The sequence below is a fragment of the Papilio xuthus genome, unplaced genomic scaffold, assembly GCF_000836235.2.
Source record: "Papilio xuthus unplaced genomic scaffold, Pxut_1.1 DF829758.1, whole genome shotgun sequence".
NCBI lineage: Eukaryota > Metazoa > Arthropoda > Insecta > Lepidoptera > Papilionidae > Papilio > Papilio xuthus.
Genome location: NW_013528891.1, coordinates 1,978,092 through 1,997,935, shown reverse-complemented (window position 1 = coordinate 1,997,935; position 19,844 = coordinate 1,978,092). Strand labels below are relative to the sequence as shown.

General features: G+C 32.8%; 2 protein-coding genes across 6 annotated transcripts in view; one reads left to right on the top strand and one right to left on the bottom strand.

Annotated features, from left to right (window-relative positions):
* Positions 1-1,015: 1,015 nt before the first annotated feature.
* LOC106128884 (trypsin) lies at positions 1,016-8,318 on the bottom strand. 5 transcript variants are annotated; one of them, XM_013327362.1, is made up of 8 exons: positions 8,285-8,318; positions 7,803-7,908; positions 3,941-4,196; positions 3,505-3,686; positions 3,127-3,224; positions 2,657-2,824; positions 2,295-2,413; positions 1,016-2,033 (listed from the first exon to the last, which is right to left on the bottom strand). In XM_013327362.1, the coding sequence occupies exons 3-8, from the start codon at positions 4,099-4,101 to the stop codon at positions 1,865-1,867; spliced, it is 897 nt and encodes a 298-aa protein (XP_013182816.1). In that variant the 5' UTR covers positions 4,102-4,196; positions 7,803-7,908; positions 8,285-8,318; the 3' UTR covers positions 1,016-1,864. The 5 variants fall into 5 exon arrangements, with proteins under 5 accessions (XP_013182816.1, XP_013161230.1, XP_013161222.1 ...); XM_013305776.1 differs by having other exon boundaries at positions 7,807-7,908; XM_013305768.1 differs by lacking the exons at positions 7,803-7,908; positions 8,285-8,318 and adding an exon at positions 5,453-5,730.
* Positions 8,319-9,425: 1,107 nt separating this feature from the next.
* The window catches only part of LOC106113382 (facilitated trehalose transporter Tret1), a 17,251-nt gene continuing 6,832 nt past the window's right edge, over positions 9,426-19,844 (top strand). Inside the window, exons 1-3 of the mRNA XM_013306114.1 lie at positions 9,426-9,608; positions 14,914-15,143; positions 18,271-18,440. Coding sequence (XP_013161568.1) covers positions 9,437-9,608; positions 14,914-15,143; positions 18,271-18,440 — 572 coding nt within the window. The 5' untranslated portion in view covers positions 9,426-9,436. The remainder of the gene's footprint in view (positions 9,609-14,913; positions 15,144-18,270; positions 18,441-19,844) is intronic.

The window sequence follows — 19,844 nt, the reverse complement described above, 5'->3', positions numbered from 1 at the left end:
GTTATCATGGAGTAAAATTTCGTGTAAAATATAACATTTATAAAGTAAATGGAAACTTGTATATACGGCTTATGTACATTTCTCAACAATTTTGATGATACATTCAAAATAAATGATAAATTTTAACTACAAATTGCCAGTGTATAATAATGTCAATCTATATAAAAATTTCAATAATAGTTCAAGCATTTAGTCACAAAAATAATACAAAAAAAATGTTTTTTTCTTACATTTTTCTGATGGGTATTAACTATGTTAACAAATTCCAATATCTTTTTATGTTTTTTTTTATTTAATTTAGTTTGCTGAATGATTTAATTCAAATTAATCTGAAATTAAATACATGTATATAAATGTGCATTCAAATATACTAAGAAATAATCGTTTTCTACAAGATATATATAAGTTAGATGAAACTAACTTAACTAGTGGACTTCAAAGACAATTTTATTGCGTCAAGTTTTAAATTTTAACTTTAAAATGGTCTAAGTTATTTTATAAAGTATTAAATAATAATTATGTTCCTTACTTTTATTATAATTGTCGGTGTTAGTTATTGATGTCTATAATTGAATTTCCACTGTTGGAATACTTGTAATGAGACATAGTCATGTTGATTCTCATTGAAATAAAAACAAATATATTTAATTCAATTTATTTGACAGTGGATCTTCGTAGTAAGTTAACTATAGTTGTATTTAAGTTAGAGGTCTCAAAACTCTGGCCGGCAAGTTTTTTAATTTTATAATAATTATGATTGGTTTAAGATCTATTTAAAAAAGATTTTTGTAATTTTTTTTAATAATAAGATCTTGAATTTGAAATTTTGACGACCTCTGATTTAGCATTGATTAAGTGTTTTTTAAGGTATGTTAAGACCAAAAATTTATATGTAAATCTTTCCAAAAGCGGAAGGATTTTTGTATATCATTTTTTTTATAATTTTAAATAGAATTTTAAAGTTTTTAGTTTTTTGATTCCCATAATTTAAAAGCTTTGAATGTTTGATACTCTGTATTCAGTTTTTTTTAATATATGCTGTAACTTGGTATGAATGGGGCCTTTGAAAGAGCTTTGGTATTAATTCTGGAACAGAGTAATAAGTGAGGAAAGTCTGTATTGTAAGCTTAATATTACTTTTGTCTCTATTTTATTATATTTTGACGTCTATTAAGTATGTTTTTTGTTTTTTTTTTCATTAATTAGGTAAGTTTTTCGTATAATGTCTGATTGTGGAGAATTGTTAAGCTTAATTTGTGGTCTATTTTCTGTGTACGAAATTTAATTTAAAAACACTATGTAATTGTCTATGGACATCGGATTTTGAGAATTACAAATAATATATATGTTGCAAGTAAAGAAAATTGTCTAATCGTGTAATTTGTTACACATATTGCAAAAAAAACGTATAAAATCATGTTTTTACTTATTTGTGATTTATTCCGATGCCCATACAACACAGTAGCGTGTTAAATTTAATTATGTTTTGTGTTAATTTAAGTCTACCAAAAATTAAGCTCGCCAAAATGGCAATGATTGTCACCGTTATGTACGGTGACCACTTGTAGTTATGTATTAAAATAAATAATAAGTTCACTCTGTTGTTTTATTACTCTATGTTTACTTATAAGTTCCTAAAAATAAATTTTGCACGATTACGTAAACCCTTTTTTCATTAAGTTATTAATTGCACGCAATTATTTCCACAACAATTGTGGCAATTTATTTATTTGCACATTTTGCCCTTTTTAAGGCGTTAGTACATAAAATTACCTTATGACTAAAATGTATTAAATTTTTATGTTAATTAAGTACAAATCCAATGCTCTGTTATTATTCGCGTTAGTGGAAACTGGATTTATTCCTAAATAGCAGGTGTCGCCTCTTCACTGTAGTGCCTGTCGGCAGTCTCCCCTTCCGGCTCAGGCACAGGCCGTGCCACTGGCCCCGCTATCTCAGGCTCGATCTCCTTTATTGCCTCCACGAGATCGTGAGTCGTCTTGTATGACGCTATCGTTGTTGATACGAAATCCCTGCAATGCAACATAGAATATTATGACAATAATTATATTGAATTATACTGAACCTCTCTAAATAAAAATGTAATCTTTGCAAAATTATAAATTATTGCTTAGTGGTTAGTAGTTTTTATCGGTTTGAGTACACATTTTCTTCACATTTCACATAGTTTTTCAATTTTTTCTGTGCTCCTAACAAAATAATATCTGCAAAGTTTCAACATGACAGATTGAAGTGTTTCCTTTTTATTAGGCGCTTTTTTAAAAATTACTCACTTGAAGTAGAAAGCTTTGACGAAGACGGAAGGCTGGTGCGGGTGTCCACACTTCTCGGGGCCGAAGCTCATGATACCCATCAGCTGGTTCCTCTGTATCGCGGGCGCTCCGGCGTCAAACTGTTGTAAACAAATTAGAACTTTTTTTTTATAAAACACATTAACTGCTGGATTTGGATTTAGAACAATTGACCTCTTATTTCTTATTTGCAATAAGTAATATTTAGTAAATTAAAAAGACGAATAAATGTGTTTTATTGCAATGTTTTACTTAGACTTTCGATGTTTTTAGACGTGATATTATAAAATATGTCGCGTTAAGAGAAGTTTATAAGAAAAAATTTCGAACTTTGTTCTACTTACAAGACAAGCGTCCCTGCTGCCGTTCCTAAGTGATGCACAGAAGAAGTCAGCAGTGAACTGGAAGCCGTTTACGAGCTGATATGCATCGATGCAGTAGTTTTTAGTTCGCACTTTGAGCCTCGCAGTGAGCAAGTCCGGCGTCTGATCTCTGAATGCAGTGTCCCCACCCTGTACAGACAAACATTTCGATCCAATCCAAACCCGTAGAATATTAACTACAAACAACTTTGTACACATACATCAAAGTCTAACGTCTACTGCTATTATAAATCTTACTAATATTATAAATACTAAAATTTTGATGTACGGATGGATGTTTGTTAGAAAGTATCTCCAAATCAGCTGCGTACATCACAATGAAATTTGTTATAGATGTAGAACATAGTCTGGAAGTACACACAGCCTACTAATTAAGTTATATTTTGGATGTGGTCGCGGGCGACAACTAGCTAATAATAAAAATATCTCACATTAGTGGCACCCCATCCAGAAACAGCGACAAAACTTTGGGCATACGGCTCCTGAAGGCCATCGTATATCTTGATCAGGCTGATATATTCATCAAATTCTGTAAAGAAGCCGTAATCAGTCATTAAATATCATTTAGGGATTGCTTAAGTTACCGTTTATACCACAAATATTGTTCTAAAAGTCAAAAATGACTAAAGGGTTTTAATTGTCCAAACCTAACGTCTAATCTTACACTGCACTGACTTTCCAACTGCTCTTGAAGATGACTACGAAGGGAATTTTTACTAAATCAAGTCTCACGTTACCCTATATTTTCTCCTTAAGAGTGTCTTGAAGATGGTTCCCCGATAGATAACATGTCTTCAAACCACACATACCAAGGTTCTCCGATAGTTTGAGAAGTGCGACATCCGCATGTGGCACCGGTTCCTCTTCGAACTTGGGATGTCTGACGGCGCCAATGACGTCAACCAGCACACCGCCCTCGTGTGCCATCGCGCTGCCCACGCGCACCTTTACAAACTCGCCTAACGCCTTCAGCGGAGCTACGTGCAGGACACTGACAACAACAGTGAGTTCAAAGTCAAACTAATAACTTTACAAGAACGTCAAAACAAGCGTAGTCGGTAGCAAAATATCTGTTGCATGAATGTGTCGGCTCGTCCGGTGCTATACCACGACCACACAGAAGACAAGAGTGAAGGGGAAGCTACGCGGGGAAGAAACGCGGGCAAACAGGCCAATTCTTGTGAAGATGTTAAAGCGGGTTCTATCACTGTTAAAATAGACTACAAACTATTTAGTTTTACTTACTAATTAAGACAATGTGCAGCTGTAACAACCCAGTTAACATCAATAATAGTGCCTGCACACCACAATCTGCCATTTATAATGATGGCAGCCATGTATGGGTAATTCTTTGTGTCTGTCGCATTGCCGCCTTTGATCCGTAACGCCTCTCGGTTCTTCACCATGAATTCATTGCGGATTCTCAGAGCCTTCTTAGGCCGACTGAGTGGTCCTAAACGATTTCTTCTTCTTTCTATATCTCTTTCAGCTGCTATGGTTCCTTAAGTATAATATTTTAATTAGTTGACTATGTCATCAGCTTTCCCCTCAGCTCCCCACTGAGCTCCACTAAGGGGTTCGAAGCCTACCGAGTAAGGGGTGGATTACAATAACGTAAAATTAATGTGCATTAGTTAGTAATTTTTTTTAGTTTTTTAATTTCCCATCTTGTTGTCGTCGTAGTTTGGTGTTAAATCCTTTAATCGTCACTTAAACAGTCTAGTTGGTAGATTTATGTATTTACTTGTAGCCTGGGCTTTCTTTAGTGACCACTTAATAACTCTGAGTTGCGGTTATATAACTATTCAACATCTCTTTGGTAACAAAACATACCGATCGTAGCGCCTATCGGATAGTCGTCATCTTTGTCAGCCTCAATACTTAAATTAACAAACGCAATAAGGAATAAAAATACAAATGTTAACATTTCAAATGTTTACTCTACAACTTATGTACACATTTTATGTGAAATTCAATAAAAAAAAACACGTGCACTTCTAAAATAAATTATACGCAATATGATATATAAAAGAAATTTTTCGTATGTCTGAGTATTTTCAAGGACGCGTCACATTTAGGGAAATACGTTACATGAAAGCGAAAGAAGATATAACATCCAGACGATAGAAAGAGACAAATATAGAGACGCAAATTTGTTTTAAAACGCAAACGCTACTGCATTCAGTATCACTAAATGGCCACTAAGGGAATGACACACTAGCTTAATCTAGAATGACAAACCAAAACTAAGCGAATGTTTAAGTAATGATTAATCGGCTCTCAGAGTTCATAATACATAAAATTTAAATAATTATTATTTTACACAAACAAAGTCAAGAGCAAAACTTATATTGCAATAAAATAAATTATATTTCAACATAAAATAGTGCTTGTGTTAAATCTGTTCATACATTCGTACAACTGGCAATGATATTGGCATGAAAATATAGAAAACTAGACATCGCCCGCGACACCGTCTGCGCGGCATTAAATAATAAGTAGCTTATGTGTGTCCAGACTATTTTCTACATCTATGCCAAATTTCAGCTAGATCCATGCTACCATTCTGGAGATACTTTCTAACAAACATATATACATACGCATTTATAACGTTAGTAAAATGAATAAATTCTACCTATCACAATAGAAATAATCAACATTGATTTATTACAAAAGATATTCATCTTACCAAATAGATTCATCATCATCACCATCAGAAGAGAAATAAATAAATAGACGTAATGACATAGTCAATACCTTTTTACTCAATAATGTCAGATATAGAAGTGGAAGAAGTAACGCGATATTTTGAACGTAAACTCTGCATTTTCTTGATAATTAAATCTATTATACGTCTTTATACCATTATTACACTACTTCACAATACTAATAAATTATTTTATATGAGAGAGATATTTAAGTAAACAAGAGTTGTGTTCGACTAATATATTTCCTTATACCTACAACTAACAATTTTTATGAAATGTTTAAATGATGCGATTTATTTATAACTACCTGCTTACAAATGACAGATATTTATTATCTGTTATAGATTACCCTTTTTTTTCAGAGGGGAATGCTTTATGCATCCTCCGCGCCCCGGGGGGGACGCGGTAGTTATTTGGGATTCTCCTCCATAGCGGAGGCATACCCACTAAACCCCTCTGTTCCGCCAACGCATTGGGACGGGGCCACGGCCACGCTTTCGCTCTCGTCCGCGGCCCGTGGTATAGGTTACCCTGACTAGGTAATCAGACCCGGATCTAGATTTTTTTAAGGCAAGGTAAAAACTGTAAATAACGCCCCGCCCACTTATTTTACTGTTATAATTAAAAAGTAAGGTTATCAGTTTCGATTAATTTATAAACTGAGAATTTTACGTCCCCTGAACTTTCTACCTTGGTCGTGGGTCTCGGCTGGCAACCCTCTAGAGCAGTGGCTCCCAAACTTATTTTGTCTACTGCCCACTTTGAGAATAAATATTTTGTTAGCGCCCCCATATTTTCACATATTTAAATACCACTATAACTTCAAATTAAATTAATTAATTATTGTGACCTATATATGTATATAATATATTATTTTACTATAACCCGCAACTTGAGACCTGCAGCGCCCACAAGGGGGCGTTATCGCCCACTTTTGGAAAGACTGGTCTAAATGCTGGTAATTATAAATTTAAATCGAATTAATTTTTGTTGTACCAAATAACAGAATCTTGAATGGATCTGATTTATTAATGGAATTGGATAGCTATCCAATCTAGATTAACTCATCATTAACCCTACTAAAACTATTCAGAGGGTCGGCTGAGTTTCTTACACCTTCTTCTTCTTCTTCTTCTTCTTCTTCTTCTTCTTCTTCTTCTTCTTCTTCTTCTTCTTCTTCTTCTTCTTCTTCTTCTTCTTCTTCTTCTTCTTCTTCTTCTTCTTCTTCTTCTTCTTCTTCTACTACTACTACTTTGACACGACCTTACGCCTTGAAAGCCAGTTATCAAATGCACCCTCTGTGAAGTTGGCTCCCTTTAAATAGGTGTCAAGGCAACTCCATATTTTGTTCTTTTATTTTTTTGTCTTAATTTCTTTAAACCTTAAATAAAATTTAGTATATAGGGGCTTTCGGGATCTAGCTAGGAATCATTTATAGAAAATGTCATTTTATTCGTGTTTTATCGATAATCAACTTAAACATAAACTTAACTTTTTTCTATCAGTAAGATCGAAAACTATTGTGCATAACACAATTTTTTAAAAAAAATACCGAGCAAAGCATGCATCCACATTTTCTTGAATAATGTGATATATTACTCAATTATTTATTTCTTCGTAAACGAAGTCGCAGAGTCTAAAAATGTTTTATGACGTAACGAATATATAATTATTTATGCAAACACGATACAGTACATATATGACGTTTGTATGTAACGATAAGGAAGAATTAAGTAGTTACTAATGATATATATAAATATAAATTTCACCAAAATGGAATATGTCCAACAAAAACGCGCAAATTGCTAATAAAAACAGTACAGATGAAATGTTAAAAATTAAATAAATTAATCGTCATCCAGTTTACATAGTGATTTGATTTTGCACTTATAACAAAAGTGGCAATGAGGCTGCGTACACGAACTTAACGTACTTGACACTTAATTTTTAGCGTTCCGTACCTCATAGGAAAAAAACGGAACCCTTATTGGATCACTATGTTGCCGTGCGTCTGTCTTTTTTTTACATCATAAGGCGGCAAACGAGCGAGCGGCCACCTGATATCGTTGAAATAGCGAAGTGACCGTTACCCATAGATATAGGCAATTGCAATTGCATATGCGTTGCCTACCATGCGTTGTCAATCGACGGAGGAGAGGATGCACAAAAAAAAAGTCTGTCAAGACCCTTTTTAATTATAATTTTCAATATAATAACTAGAAAAAAATTCATAACAAAATATAACCTTCTTATTATTCATATAAAAAATTGTATAAGTTTATCTTACAGCAAACGTGTTATAAATAAATATTAAAAAAATAAATAAAAAAATATTGACCTCAAACATTTTTTATATGAAATTCTTTAAATATTTGCATACTTATAAACTAAACGCTTACCTACATCTGATCAGGTATTCAAAGCTCGAGGTGTTCGCTAAACTGGCCGCTGGCTTGTCCTTTGACTTTCAAATGACAGGACATGTCAAGCTCGACGCATTTCCTACTGTCAAATAAAATTGAACATTAAGTTTCATACTTACCAAGTTTATGTTAGTAATTTATTTTTCTAAGTAATATACGTTTTTAAATACGTACGTTTTGGTCAGTATACACATGTATGGTTACCATCTTTACCACATCCCCTCGTAAAAAGTTTCAGAATTTATTTAACACAACGGCTCTTTGCCTAGTCCGTTTCTCTGTAGTCAAAGGTTTGATCACATACAATGTTTATCAATACAAAACTATAATGCTAATTAATGCACTTGACCCATTACAAAACGCACGCTCAATACAAGTGCGTTAAAAAAAGCTTTTAAATTATTCAAAATTTCGTGAGACATTATAATAAACTTATATAAAAACGGCTAAACACTCACGTATATACGTCCGATGGCGGTACCGACTAGTTTCAAGCCCATCGGGGGCCCTTCTTCAGGGTGAGTGGGACTGGTATTATTTCGCGGATGCGGCCCCCCGCTCACTCACAAATTTTGCGTCAGTCCAGTCACCAGTCCCACTTTTAAGTTGGACTTAATATACCATAGTTATTAAAGAAATAAAATCTATAATAAAATTTTCAATATTAAATTTACAATTTCATGAAAAACATCTTGGATTTCTAAGTACACTATAAGTCATCTTATTTAATTATCCTAAACTAATTTCCATAGAAAATGATCGAAACAATTCATTCCAAAAAACCATGTGAATAATTTTAATTATTTAGTGATTGTCTACGCTTATAATTTGTAAGTATAGTAGCAAATGCGAGAGTATGAATATAGGTTATTAATATAAGAATAAAGGTGAAAATATTTAATTATCATGGAATATAAATAAAACATAAGTTTAAAAAAACTGGTGAAAAAGAAATTTACAAACTGATAAAAAAGGTGGGTATTAGCCAAGATTGGACATATTTAGCAAATGAAAACAATCAAGGATGATTTGTAATTTATCGGAATGATCACAAATTTGCTTATTTTACTTCAAATTATATTTTATATATTTATAACTTACCGAAATCAAACTTCCTAAGGTTATAAAATCATTGAATCTTATCTTCAAATTCACCGAACATCAGGATATTTCTGAAAATTTAAACAAAATGAGTACTCCATTAATCTATCAAAGATCAAGACAATATTATAGAATAGAAATAGACTTTGAGAAATATTGTAGAAGAGAAATATATTTTGACACAGCAGTCCACGGCGAAGTGACATTACCTTATAAAATGTACATAGATATATACGAGTCAAAGAATAAATACTACGCAGAAAAGCCTCACGTATATTCCATACTTACTGTAATAAATAGAAAGAGACTAAATTAAGCGATTGAAAAATTATAAAATTTAATTGATGACGTCACGTTAGCTGATAAAACAGTAATAAAAAGTGTATTATTTTATATTTTATACTAAATAAAACTCGAAAACATTTTTTTGTTTACTTCCACGTTTGAGAACAATAGTGATTTAGTAAAAAAAAAATTGGACGCACATTTAACGAGCGTATGATTTTAAGATGCGACCGTGTTTTCATTGCGACGACCAGTCCGATTGTAGACACCAAAGTGTCCGGATGAACAGAGTAACAGTGACGCAAAGTTGTAAAAAAAGTGAAATGAATTTTATATTATCAAAATTTATGTGGCAGAATGGAACGAGAATTAATCAATATTTATTTGCGACGATAAGTAAGTTTTTAAATATTTTTTTTCTATTTTTATTTTTTTATTGTAATAAAAATTAATAAAATAATATAATTAACGGAAGAAATAAAATAAATACTAAATCAAATAAATACTTACAGTTATATTGATATCGTGAACTATTTTCGTCTACCTACACTTTAAAATGAACATTGTTTTTTTTTGACAAAATAATGAAATATGTTTTCGTTATCTTTATTCATATAAAAGAAAGTCGTGTTAGTTACACTATTTATAACTCAAGAACGGCTTTACCGATATGCCTGAAAATTGGTGAGAAGGTAGCTTAGAGCCAGGAGACGGACATAGGATACTATTTATTCTTTTTTTCGAATTTGAAAGCCTCGGAGAGCTGCTTTTATTTAACTTATTAATATTATAATGTGTTACACTAATTAAGTTTTTTTATATATCCAAGCGGACGGAGTCGCCGGCGACATCTAGTATTTAATATTTATGAATAGTGAATAAAAAATAATCACAATGAAACAAAATACGACAAAATGTTTTGTTTACAATCAAATTTATGTTAAAATGTTCTAATTAATTTCGAGGTTAATTATTTTAGTAAATCAGACTATTTCACTATTAATATGCATGACATTACGGTACGTTTGTATATAATTTTTGGCATACGAATAAAATACGTAATATTTTTTGTTATTTTTTTTTTTAATATTAAAATTCAAAATTCAAATGGATTAAAATATTTTCTGTGCCGTTTACTTGTTGAGATTACTCGGATAATAGGTTTTTTTTACTACAACTTGTTTTTTCATCTACATGATATTACGTAGTAACTTAGTGACCTTTTCAAACATATTGTTATCTCTATTTTGTCAAAGATAATGATAGGGACGACAATATATTTCATACAAAGATTTTAGTCTCAAACCAACTGTAAGATGGGATAATGAATCTTCAATTAATAACGGCAGGGGTAAGCCAAGATAGCGTCGGTGGCTCAGTGGTCAAGCACTTGACTTGCAATCTTCAGGTCCTGAGTTCGAATCCCGCCATGTACCAATGTGTTTTTTGATTTCCGATTTACATATGTACATTTATCCGACGTTCATACGGTGAAGGAGAACATCGTAATGCAACCTGCACATACATATCTGAGAAGTAATTCAAAGGAAGTCAACCAACCCGCACTTGGCCATCGTGGTTGTCTATAGCCTAATCATCCTTAAGTTAGGGTAGGCTCCGAGCCCCTAGACCAAATTTAATCGTGATCCATTCAGCCGTTCAGGAGATACCTTCAAACATCCATCTAAACATTCGCATTTATAATATATAGTAAGATATAAATAATCAAGAACTGTGAAATCAATTTCCCACAATCACAAATAAATTATTTATATTATTAAAATGTAATTATTGAAACGTACACAATCATTTGCAATCGTTAAAATGATATTATCCTGTCACGACACACGTATATTCTTATCATATATTTTCATGTACAAATTAAAATAACAATGCATTTATATCTTGTAAATACATGTTTTAATTTGATTAAAGATCATAATCTTTATAACTCTCAATATAAATAGACCTATACTAGGTACACTACCCTTTTTTCGGGGGGAAATACATGGTTATGTGACACTTGACTAACTTGGGTTTCTAAGACCGAAATATCTGTATAACACATATCGTCATCTTTGTTATTATCTTTGACATAACAGAGATAACAACATGCTTTTATTTAAACGTGGATTTTGGTGGCACTAGACTGGTGAGAGTCCCTGGATCTTCAATAGAACGCAACGGGACTGAACACAATACTAGGTACCTTACCTAGGAAGAGACAGATCGCGTGAAAAGTGACATGATCAAGAAGGGAGTGGTGACTGAAATGACGATAGATCAATATGGTGGATAAAAACTGATACGGCAACCCTACATATATACTCTATATAGGGTTGTCGTGTCAGTTTTGGTTAAGAACTATATGATGATAAATGTGCCTTCAATTAAAAAAAAAAACTTCGACTTGTTTTATTGTAGGTATGCGTACACGTGCAAGGATAAATCTTATATATAAAATTCTCGTGTCATAATTTTCGTTCCCATACCCCTCCGAAACGGCTTGACCGATTCTCATGAAATTTTGTGTGCATATTGAGTCGGTCTGAGAATCGGCCAACATCTATTTTAATCCAGCGCGGACAGAGTCGCGGGCACCAGCTAGTGTTATATATAAAAAGGTGATGGAATATTAACGAAATTATGTTCCGTATTTTTTGTACCATGTCTTGATCTTCACAACAGTTTTGGTATAATTCTACTATCCTACTAATATTATAAATGCGAAAGTTTAGATGGATAATTGAATGTTTGTTAGCACGTAAATAAAATGGTAAATTTATCTGAAAGAAAGTTAACATAGGGATAGATTAGTGTCATAATAAGCTACTTACTAAGTTTTTATAATTTGACGAAGACGAATTCGCAGGCAAAAGCTAGTTAAATAAACAATCTTACGTAAATAATAAGAATAACAAAAAATATTCTGTCACCTACATATTGGTAATATCTCAGCGTAGTACAGAAAAATTGAATGACTTAATAAATTGTAACGTAATTGCGTCAATTTATAAACTTTACTATTTTTATATATTCAATTTGTTGTTTTTTTTAATTAATATGAAAATATTTTTCTCAAGGACGTTTCTTATTCGACCTGCTTAGTCCACAATACAGATAAAAAATAACATTTCGATTGGCTATAACTGTAACAGAGTATAGGCGAATTAATTTGGATTGGTATGAGGTCGAATGGCGCCTCTTTCGCCATTCGACAATATTTACATGCTGTTGGCATAACTATTTAGGTGAAAGTCGTATTTAGGATTTGCGTCTCTAAATAATTTGTTAAAGAATCGAAAACTGGTTCTCATAACTTTCTTGGCTTACTTATAATAAAAAACCGTAAATTCATGTATCATATGGAGACTGATTTATGTCTGTAAATTTGTTACACATAAGGACGCAGTTACACAAACAACTAAATAAATATTTCATTATTCACTTAACCAGATTAGTATGTAAAACATTTTTTTAGTATCTTACTAAATGTGTGGATGGATGGAAGTTAGAAGGTATCTGTAGAACGCGTCAACAGATCTCGATGAAATTTAAAGAACACGTAGGCTACTAATTAAGTTTTTTCTTTTTAATTCCACGCGAAATCAAGTCTCGTGCGACAGTTAAAAAATAATTTTATTAAAGCCTAACAGTTTCTTTGTATTATTAAGAAGCTTTCTTCTTCACACAAGCTTGTGTTGAATTCTATTCGTGTTTAATAAATTAGTATTCACAGGTTATTGCTAAAACTGTTCTGAAATTCTTTGTATAGTCTGTATAAGTCCTAATGGTTACTTGAGTGTTGCCATTAATGGGTTCGTTTCCCCCAAAATTTGAAAAAATATTTTTATATTTAAAAATAAACAAAACATATTTATTTTCGTGATCTGAAGGCCAAATGATATTTATAAAAAATAAAATAAAACGAAGCAAAGACACATTAATATATTTTTAAAACAATAAAACTCAAGAAAAGTTATTTTTATAAATAAAATCAATAAACTATCATTGATTCGATCCAATCCAAACATCTATATTTTTAGGGTTCCGTACCTCATAGGATAAAAACGGAACCCTTATAGCATCACTTTGTTGTCCGTCCGTCTGTCTGTCAAGACCATTTTTTTAATATTATAAAGAGAACATTTTTATTTGTTTGCATTGAACAGGCCCAAAACTACTGAACCGATGAAGTTCTTTGACTGTTGCTACACTATCTCCGGGTGAAAAAAAATTGGAAGAAGTATAAAACAGATCACCCTCTAAACTTTAAATCAAATATTTGATATTGTAATCAGTAAATAGATATAATTGGAAGCAAATTTAAAAATAAACATGTGAAATTATAACGATTATTGACAACTTATAACTACTATATACAGTTCATCATCATCATCAGCTCATTATACGTCCCCACCGAGGGGCTCGGAGCCTACCCTAAGTTAAGGGTGATTACGCCATAGTCATCCACGCTGGCTAAGTGCGGGATGGTTGACTTCACACATATCTTTGAATTTCTTCTCAGATATGTGCAGGTTGCATCACAATGTTTTCCTTCACTGTAAGAACGTCGGATAAATGTACATATGTAAATCGGAAATCGAAAAAAACATTGGTATATGGTGGGAATCGAACCCAGGATCTGCAGATTGCAAGTCAAGTGCTTGACCCCTAAGCCACCGACCTTTTGAATCAACCTAAATCAATTAACAAAGTTCCTTCCTTGATATAAAACTGACAATATCCGTGAGAGCACTTTTATTACTACTTTATAAATAAATATTATCGTAGTCGAAAAACATTTTATTGCTTTTCTTATTAAGCACAATAAAATTGATTAAATTTATTATAAAATACATTAACCGAGTCATATCTTTATCATGACTCATGTAAAGTTAATTTTAAATCACATTACGTAACTATTTTGAGTATCTTTTGTGATTTTAAGGTTTTCTTTTTTATTTGTAAAATATTAGTAGATTTTTTTTGTAAATTTACTAATATCTCTTTTACCATTCCAACTCTATGCTTGTGATAGGATATGGTTCACGACAGTTGAATGTCGGGATTCGAATCCCCCGGCCTCGTGATCGGAAATCCGTACCCTTAAATTAGGCTATTGACGATTTTAAGGTTAATATTTTGGGTTAGGAAAAGTTGTTTCAACATTAATATAATTTTCAGTATTTTTATTATGGTTTTTGTATTAACGATTTTCCTTCATCTTATATATAAAATTCTTGTGTCACAATTTTCGTTCCCATACTCCACCGAAACGGCTTGACTGATTCTCATGAAATTTTGTGAGCATATTGAGTAGGTCTGAGAATCGGCCAACATCTATTTTTCATCCCCCTAAATGTTAAGGGTAGTTCACCCCTAAATTTTTATTTTTTAGACAAACACGCGGTCGGAGTCGCGGGCGACAGCTAGTATTGTGATGAAATAAACGTAAAATTTTATAAAAAAAACGTCAGTTTTTTAGATGTTTGATAGAGAATTATGAAATGTGACGTCATTCGATTCTTATTATGAGAGTACAAAGTCCAAATTTACACTTGGTTATTGAACATCAAGTTAAATTGAATTTTTCAGATTGGTGTAATTTTTATTGTTTTTGATTTAATTTTTAATTCTTGTAATAAAAACTTTTTCTTTCTTCTTCTTTACTTTTAAGTACGTGTTTCTTTCTTTCCAGTCACAATACCATTGCTGAGCTTCGGTATGGTACAGGGCTGGTTATCTCCGATGATATCCGTGCTGCAGTCTCCCGAGGGTCCGTCCCCGGAGCCATTCACCAGCACTGATATATCCTGGGTGACTTCAGTCACCTACATTACCGCTATCATATTCGGCGCGCCTATGGGATATCTGACAGATCGGTACGGTCGGAAAATAATGACACTCATCACCACTTTGTCACTTATTGTAAGTATATTTTTGTCTTTAGTAATTCATCATCATCATCAGCTTTTATCTGCCTAATGCTAAACATTGGACTCCCGAAAGCCTTTCTCGTAATAATTGACTTAGCAAAAAGTCCCGTCTTTCTACGATATAGATGAAACAATTAAAAAACTATTTCTACATTATCTATATTAATATAATAAAGGATTGTTGATATTGTTTGTTTGTTTAAAAGAGCGTCGTCGTTAGTAATGTTAGGAAGAGCGTTGGTGGCTCAGAGGTCAAGCACTTGACATGCAATCTGCAGGTCCAACCCCGCCATGTACCAATGTGTTTTTCGATTTCCGATTAACATAAGTATATTTATCCGACGTTGTTAGGTTAAAGGAAAACATCGTGAGTGATCGAAATTCAATGATATATGTGAAGTCAACCAACCCGCACTGGGCCAGCGTGGTTGACTATGGGCTAGTCACCCGTAACTTGGGGTAGGCTCCGAGCCCCTCAGCGGGGACGTATAGTGAACTGATGATCAATGAATGTTAAGTTAATCACATCTTATTATTTACATGTTTCACAAGAAAATAACATAGTATATAGAAATAATAAATGAATAAGTACATAGAGGTCGAAGTACAGCAAGTTTTTTACATGTTTATCTTAGACCGGTAATACTTGATAATAAAAACAAAAAGATTGTAATATAAATGTAATGAGAAGATGCGCTATGAATACACTCAACAGACATGTTTTTACCTTATGCATATTTGAATCGTAACAATCTTTAATATAACAGTTGCCCCCATTTTGTCCGCACGGAATTAAATTAAAAACTTTATAAGCCTATGTGTTCTTCCAGACTATGTTCTACATCTGATCTCATTTCAACGAGATTATGCAGTCGTTTTGGAGATAACTTCATACAAACATCCATCTAAATATTCGCATTGTTAGTAAGACTATCATTCGCCTGTGACTCCGTCCTAGCAGAATTAAAAAACACTCAATAATTAGCATAGACAATAACATAGTCTGGAAGAAAACATTCTTCCAGATTATGTTCTACATCTGTGCCAAATTTCAATGATATCTATAGAGCCGTTTTGGAGATACATTTAAACAAACATCCATATAAACATTTGTATTACAAGTAAGATGTAATCAAATGCAGGATTTTATTGTTTTATAGTTCTACAAATAGTATGTTTAGCATTTCTGTAATCAACATAAAAACTATAAATAGCAGAAAAGGTATGAATTTTACGATTAGTTGGATTTTACGAAACGCCGTTACGCGTACGACCTGGGCTATTTAATTGGCTTGAACTTGCAATAGTCAAGGTTCATTAGCAACATGTATTTCATTCATAAAACGTAAATATTTAAATATTTCGAATGGAATAAATAAAACCTTTTTATTGACTACAACTATAGATACGTCCTATAAATGAAATGTTTTATACAAATTTGATGCGTAATCAAAGGTCGATATTCAAAATTTTACTCCAACATAAAACCTTCGGAATCCTCTTGTCTTCACTTTGTGCTTTGGATTAAGTATTTTATCGTTAGGTCTAGCTGTAGCCTTCGACTACGTCCGCACGGAATAAAAAAAAATAATTAGTAGCCTATGTTCTTCCAGACTATGTTCTACGCCAATTTCAGCGCGATCTATGCACCCGTTCTGGAGACTTTCTAATAAAAATCCATTCATCCATACATCCAAACATTCGCATTTATAACAGTAACAGTAACATATATCTCTATATCTATAATCTATGACTAGTCAGATTGACCATGCTTTATAAATATTCTCAAATAAGATTCAAAAAAAAAATTTAAACAAGGAAGTCTAGTCATCAAGGTTTCGACATTCAAAAACTTATTTGCTACAAAAATTATACAATAAGTATATAAACGGAAGTAAAAAAATATGTAAATATTGCAAATTCTGATATTTTATAGCTTTTCGATATCGATAAACGAATCGATTCTAGTGACGTGCATCAAGTAATCTCTCGATATATTTTACCTGTTATAAATTATTATTCAACAGTTAAATACGTAAATACTACAAAAAACTGAATAATTACTATTAAAACATCCATTGATATACAAATTAAAGCTTCAATCTACTTTAAAACTAGCTCTAGACCTTGGTTAATGCCAATTAAGATGATACGTCATATTACGGAAATTAATTTATATATGCTATATTTCACGCGAGATAAAAAAAGATCTTATAATAGTGTTATGTGTATTTTTGATAATATATCCACAAAGGGGTCAAAGCACATAATATTTTCGAATATAAGACATCAGTTTTAAAACTTTACACAATAAATAGTACGCGATTCTAAACATAAGTCATTGGACTTCTAACCTTTTTGATGCAGATAAAAAAACGGACAGTGCTCACTCGTCAAAAAGGAAACCACAGTTTCCTACAACTGGCATGAATGAACGCCAAAAAACAAATCTTTCAAAGCTAGCGATCAATTATTTAAATAAAGAATGTCAGTATCATAAAAAAAAACAAATTCCGTCACTTTTTATTTGCGGCCATTGTTATTGTTTTTACAGTTTTTTTTATCTGTTTCGATGCTTAAATATCTGTCGTTCCTGATGTCATTTGTATCCGGACTATTTTTTACTTGATCGGAATTTCCATGACGTTCTAAATATTTCTTTGATTTTGTGAATTACTTGTCTTATTTTTCATTTGAATTAAGCTTCTCATCCTTTTTAATATGGATCAATTCGAAAGAGTAGACAGATCGGATTGAAAGGGGACATATACCTAAACTGAACTTCTTCTCAATTGAACTTTTTGCAGGCGATTACAGATGTCTTTGGACTGCGGTCACTTCGCTTTTCGATACCAAGTAACCGCTTGCTTATTTGTCACCTTCTGTTACAAGGTTTCATCATCATCAGCTCACTATACGTCCCCACTGAGGGGTTCAGAGCCCACCCTAAGTTAGGGGTAACTAGGCCATAGTGAACCACGCTGACCCACTGCGGGTTGACTTCACACATATCATTGAATCTCTTCTTAGATATGTGCAGCATCACGATGTTTTTCCTTCACCGTAAGAATGTCGGATAATTAATATATACATAATAATATTGTTTTCTTTGTCAACAGGCGTACTGGCAAATAAAGCTACTAAGCCTGGAGCCCTGGGCAGTGATACTGGCCCGTGGTATAGCCGGCATACCGTGCTCCGCCTGCTACATTGTACTGCCAATCTACTTGAAGGAAATCAGCGATATAGACCTAAGAGGTGCTCTTGGTTCACTGCTCATTTTAAACAGGTAAGATTTTTTTAGATGTCGATTATAGTCTGGAAGAACACATAGGCTAAGTTTCTTTAATAAAGCGCGAACGAAGTCGCGGGCGATAGCTAGTAGATTCATAAATTGAGGACAGTGGCAATTCTAAACGTGCACATAGCAATATTGACCAACAAATCGAATGAATGCCAATCAAACACATTGTCAAACTTGTTTGTCAAATTATTTAAAAAAGGGTTACTTCACAGATAATATAAACAATTATTATTTAAGACAATTGAATGATAATTACTTATACCATTATTACTAACTCAATTAAATAACCATATAGTAATCGTATCTATTGAAAATTACTCATCATCAGCTCACTATACGTCCCACTGAGGAGCTCGGAGCCTACACTTAGAGGTGACACGGCTATTGTAAACCACGCGGCCCACTGCATGTTGGTTAAATGATTCGATTCGTAATATCCCTATTGTTGGAACGATTGTTTATAATTTTAATAACATAAAGATGGTAGGACTGCAATAAAATATTCAAGGTAAATGCAATTTGAATTCTTTATTCTCTCATAAAACTGCGGAAATAAATAAATCAACAATGCTAGAATAAAACAATATTCTTGATATATTTATATGGTCTTAGTCATAACAAGGCGGAGTGCTATCTCCATAGGTAGCATTGCCAGGCGTCCGGATAAAGTCGAACATAGGTAGGCTTTTTGATTGCGTGTCCGGCCAAAATAAACGGTGTCCGGCTTGTGCGGCTTTTGTAAGGCTTTGTACATTTCGCAAACGGCAGTGGCCGAGCGCAGACGACAAGAGTAACATAATCCTCAATAATGTAGGATGTTCACTTTTCTAGCCAAATGTCGGCTGGTTGTCCGGCTATTAGGTTTGGCGAGCTGGCAACCCTATTCATAGGTGTAAGGAGGACGACACTTCGATACAAACTTCCATCCCCCACTTTTAACTCTTTGCAACCCTATTTGCGCGTTAAAAAGTAGCCTATGTCTTATGTCAGACTCTAGATTGTCTGTGTACAAAATTTTTATTTAAATCGGTTTATTAGTTTTGGTACGAAAGCGAGACATACAGACAGAGTTACTTTCGTATTCATAATATTAAGTTAGGAAGTTCTGATAGAACCATCCGAGATAGTACCGCTTTTCTCACCGATTCATATCCTTTTTTGACTATACTATGTGCAAAATTAATTTCTAGTTCCAAAATTAAATTAATGACAATTTAATGCAATCTTTATTCGTATGGCCCGCTTTGGACCGGTTCTTTACCGTTAAGTCAAGAAAAAGAAACAAAACGCATTGATATCGGCAAAACCCAGATTTTATACGAAATCAGGGAAATCCCAAAGGTTAGTTAATTGGTTACAATACAACAAAAAATACCTTAACAATAAAAT

Excerpts from the sequence above, each read along its gene's own strand:
- LOC106128884 (XM_013327348.1), bottom strand. The coding sequence starts at position 4,622 with ATGTTAACATTTGTATTTTTATTCCTTATTGCGTTTGTTAATTTAAGT. Across the intron at positions 3,225-3,504 it reads CAAACTATCGGAGAACCTTG|AATTTGATGAATATATCAGC; the intron begins GTATGTGTGGTT and ends GCTTCTTTACAG. Across the intron at positions 2,414-2,656 it reads GCAGCAGGGACGCTTGTCTT|TTTGACGCCGGAGCGCCCGC; the intron begins GTAAGTAGAACA and ends TGTTTACAACAG.